At 36.5% G+C, this 2976-nt stretch overlaps 1 protein-coding gene across 1 annotated transcript; it reads left to right on the top strand.

Moving 5' to 3' along the window:
- Positions 1-442: 442 nt before the first annotated feature.
- On the top strand, positions 443-1725 carry LOC131329452 (uncharacterized). Its single transcript, XM_058362560.1, has 2 exons — positions 443-1452; positions 1521-1725. Exons 1-2 carry the CDS (start codon positions 443-445, stop codon positions 1723-1725), a joined length of 1215 nt encoding a protein of 404 aa, XP_058218543.1.
- Positions 1726-2976: the final 1251 nt, after the last annotated feature.

Raw genomic sequence — 2976 nt, 5'->3', positions numbered from 1 at the left:
ACCTCACTTGCATGAGCAAATGGATTGAGTTGGAGAGAAGATTTCAGAAGAATCAAACAATTGACAAAGTGTTCAAGAATAAATCAATAAAGAGAGGGAACATTGGAGAGGGGTATTACTAAGGGAAATTGCTCTTGTGGAATCACTTGCGTAGAATAATCTACCATTTCGTGGAGAAAATTAGAAGATTTACCAAAGAAATAATGGGAATTTTTTATGTTTTATTCAAATGATGGGAAAATTTGATCTGGTAATGCAAGAGCACTTGAGACGAATTGAAAAGGGTGAGATTCATAACCATTATCTCAGTCACAAAATCCAAAATGACTTGATATAGATGCTAGAGGCGGAAGTGAGAAGTAAAATTATTTCCACAATCAAAAACACCATATATTATTCAGTTATACTTGATTGTACCCCGGATGTAAATCATGAAGAACAAATGTCCCTTGTCATACGATGTGTGGATATTTCAACAAGTCCAATAGAGGTGAGTGTGAGTGAGTTCTTGTTAGAATTTTTGAAGGTGGATGACACGACGGGATTGGGACTATTTGGTGTACTTCAAGAAATATTAGTTAGCCTTCAACTTTATATTGGTGACTTAAGGGGACAAGGTTATGATAATGGCTCTAACATGAAAGGAAAAAATAAGGGTGTGCAAACAAGGGTACTTGAAGTAAATCCAGGAGCATTTTATACGCCATATGGTTGCCATAGTCTTAATCTTGTTCTTTGTGATATGGCCAACTCTTGTTCCAAAACAAAAACTTTTTTCAGAGTGGTACAACGTCTATATGTGTTGTTTGCCTCTTCAATCCCACGATGGGCAATTTTAAAAAACAATTTGAAAGATGTGAAGAGTCTCCCGCTTAAGTCATACTCACAAACACGTTGGGAAAGTCGCATTGAAAGCATCAAGCCGATAAGATATCATCCCTCAAAACTAAGAGATGCTTTGGTAGACTTGGCGAACGACACAAAAGAGTCGATAGCACAAAGTGAAGCTAAATCCCTTGTAAAGCACAAACTTGAGAATTTTGAGTTCTTATTTGCCATGGCTATTTGGTACAAGTTGTTTGTAGTTAACACTGTGAGCAAGTTTCTTCAAAGTGAAGACATGCACATAGACCTTGCTATAGAGAGGTTAAAAGGCCTTATTGATTATTTTGAGAACTACAAAAAAGTTGGTTTTGTAGAGGCAATGGTTGGTGCTACCGAAATGGCGAATGAAATAGGGATTGAACTTGAGTTTGTTGAAAAGTGCATCATTCAAAGAAAGAAGCAATTTGATCAAGATGTTAGTGAAGAGGTGACACACTCAACTGAAGAATCAATGAAAGTGAATTACTTCTTGGCAATTATGGATAAAGCTCTTTCTTCCTTCAAAGATAGGTTCCAACAATTTGAAGTGTATAAGAAAAATTTTGGTTTCTTGTTTGATTTGGAAATGTGAGTTTGAGTGATGAATACTTGAAAAATCATTGAACCAACCTTGAAGAAGTTTTAAAGCATGGCAGGGTTTCCAATATTGATGGGAGAGATTTGGCTATGGAGTTGAAATGCTTGAAACAAGTATTGCCAAGAGGAGTGCAGAAACCAATTGAAGTGCTCAATTTTATCAAACTTTTGGCAGACTCTTTCTCAAATGCTTGGAATACGTATAGAGTGCTTTTGACTATACCGATTAGTGTTGCCACGGGAAATGAGGCTTTTCAATATTGAAATTGATCAAAAATTACCTTCGATCAACCATGTCACAAGAAAGGCTAAATGGGTTATCCATTTCAATTGAAAATGACTTGGTGAAAGAGGTGGATTATACAATTTTAATTGATACTTTTGCTTCTAGAAATGCAACACGAGTAATATTCAAGTGATACTCATGCGTTCTTGAGATAATATGTATTTGGCTATTTGGAGACTTTATATTTTGTGTTCCTATGTAATTAGTAGTAAAACTTTATATTGGTTTGGCTTTCTTGTATTGTGATTGTTGCTATAAAAATTGTTAAGTATTAATTCTTTAAGGGCACACTTTTTTTTATCAGGCCTTGGGCACTAAAAACCCTTGGACCGGCTCTGCGAGTAGGTAACCTCAATTCAAGAACAACTCGCCCAAACACAAACAAGACAAACAACAACCAAAATCCTAAAACAAAATCGAATCACCTAACTCATGGATTCAAAGCAATAGTAGAAACCGCAAGAAATCAATTAAACCATCTCTCCCATCCTCTACAACACATCCCATCAAAATTTGCACACAATCGACTAATTAACAGTAGCATCATTGACTACCTACCATATACACATGTTTTTCCTGAAAAACTCTTGATCAAATAGACAAAATAAAGTGTAAAAAAGGACACAAGTGGAAAATATCAAAAGTCAAGTAAGGGCTCAACAATAATCGCCCCAAATGCTATGAAATGACAAAATTACCCCCCGTAACACTTCATGCGGCCGACAATGGAATGGCCTAATTGGAAAAATCAAGGCAAAAAGTGCAAAGCCTCCGAATTGTTGTTCATGCTTCTTTACTTTGGGGTGTGGATGTATGTTGGATAAATAGTAGATAAGTTCTTCTAGAATCATTAACTCTCAAAAATTGGGTCCCTATAGTTAGCTAAAATGGCTGGAGATTACAGCCCCCAAAATGACGTCATTTTGGGGCATTTGAACCTATCCATTAATAAAACAAAACTACATTGTTTCGAAATCCCTAATCCCTTAAACTATGAAATCCAAAACTCCCCCAAAATTACTTTAGGGATGGGAGGACGACAATAACTACAGAAACGCAATAGTTGTGCTACTCAACTGCCGTTGTAATATATATTGTCATTGGCATCGCCAAAAGACACCGTTTTGTCACCTCCGATGCTGCCTACAATCGTTGATGGCGCAGCACCGACACTGCTCATAACCATTGATGGCACCATCAACCTTTCCGAACTAGTAAGATTCTATTTG

Source organism: Rhododendron vialii, chromosome 1a, assembly GCF_030253575.1.
Source record: "Rhododendron vialii isolate Sample 1 chromosome 1a, ASM3025357v1".
Taxonomy (NCBI): Eukaryota; Viridiplantae; Streptophyta; class Magnoliopsida; order Ericales; family Ericaceae; genus Rhododendron; species Rhododendron vialii.
Note: the sequence above shows the minus strand (reverse complement) of the source record. Positions and strands in the feature narration are given on the sequence as shown.

What these genes read in the sequence shown, in the direction of transcription:
- LOC131329452 (XM_058362560.1), top strand. Translation starts at nt 443, where the DNA reads ATGTCCCTTGTCATACGATGTGTGGATATTTCAACAAGTCCAATAGAG. An exon ending in TTCTTGTTTGATTTGGAAAT is followed by an intron (nt 1,453 to 1,520) that starts GTGAGTTTGAGT and finishes AAAGCATGGCAG; the next exon opens with GGTTTCCAATATTGATGGGA.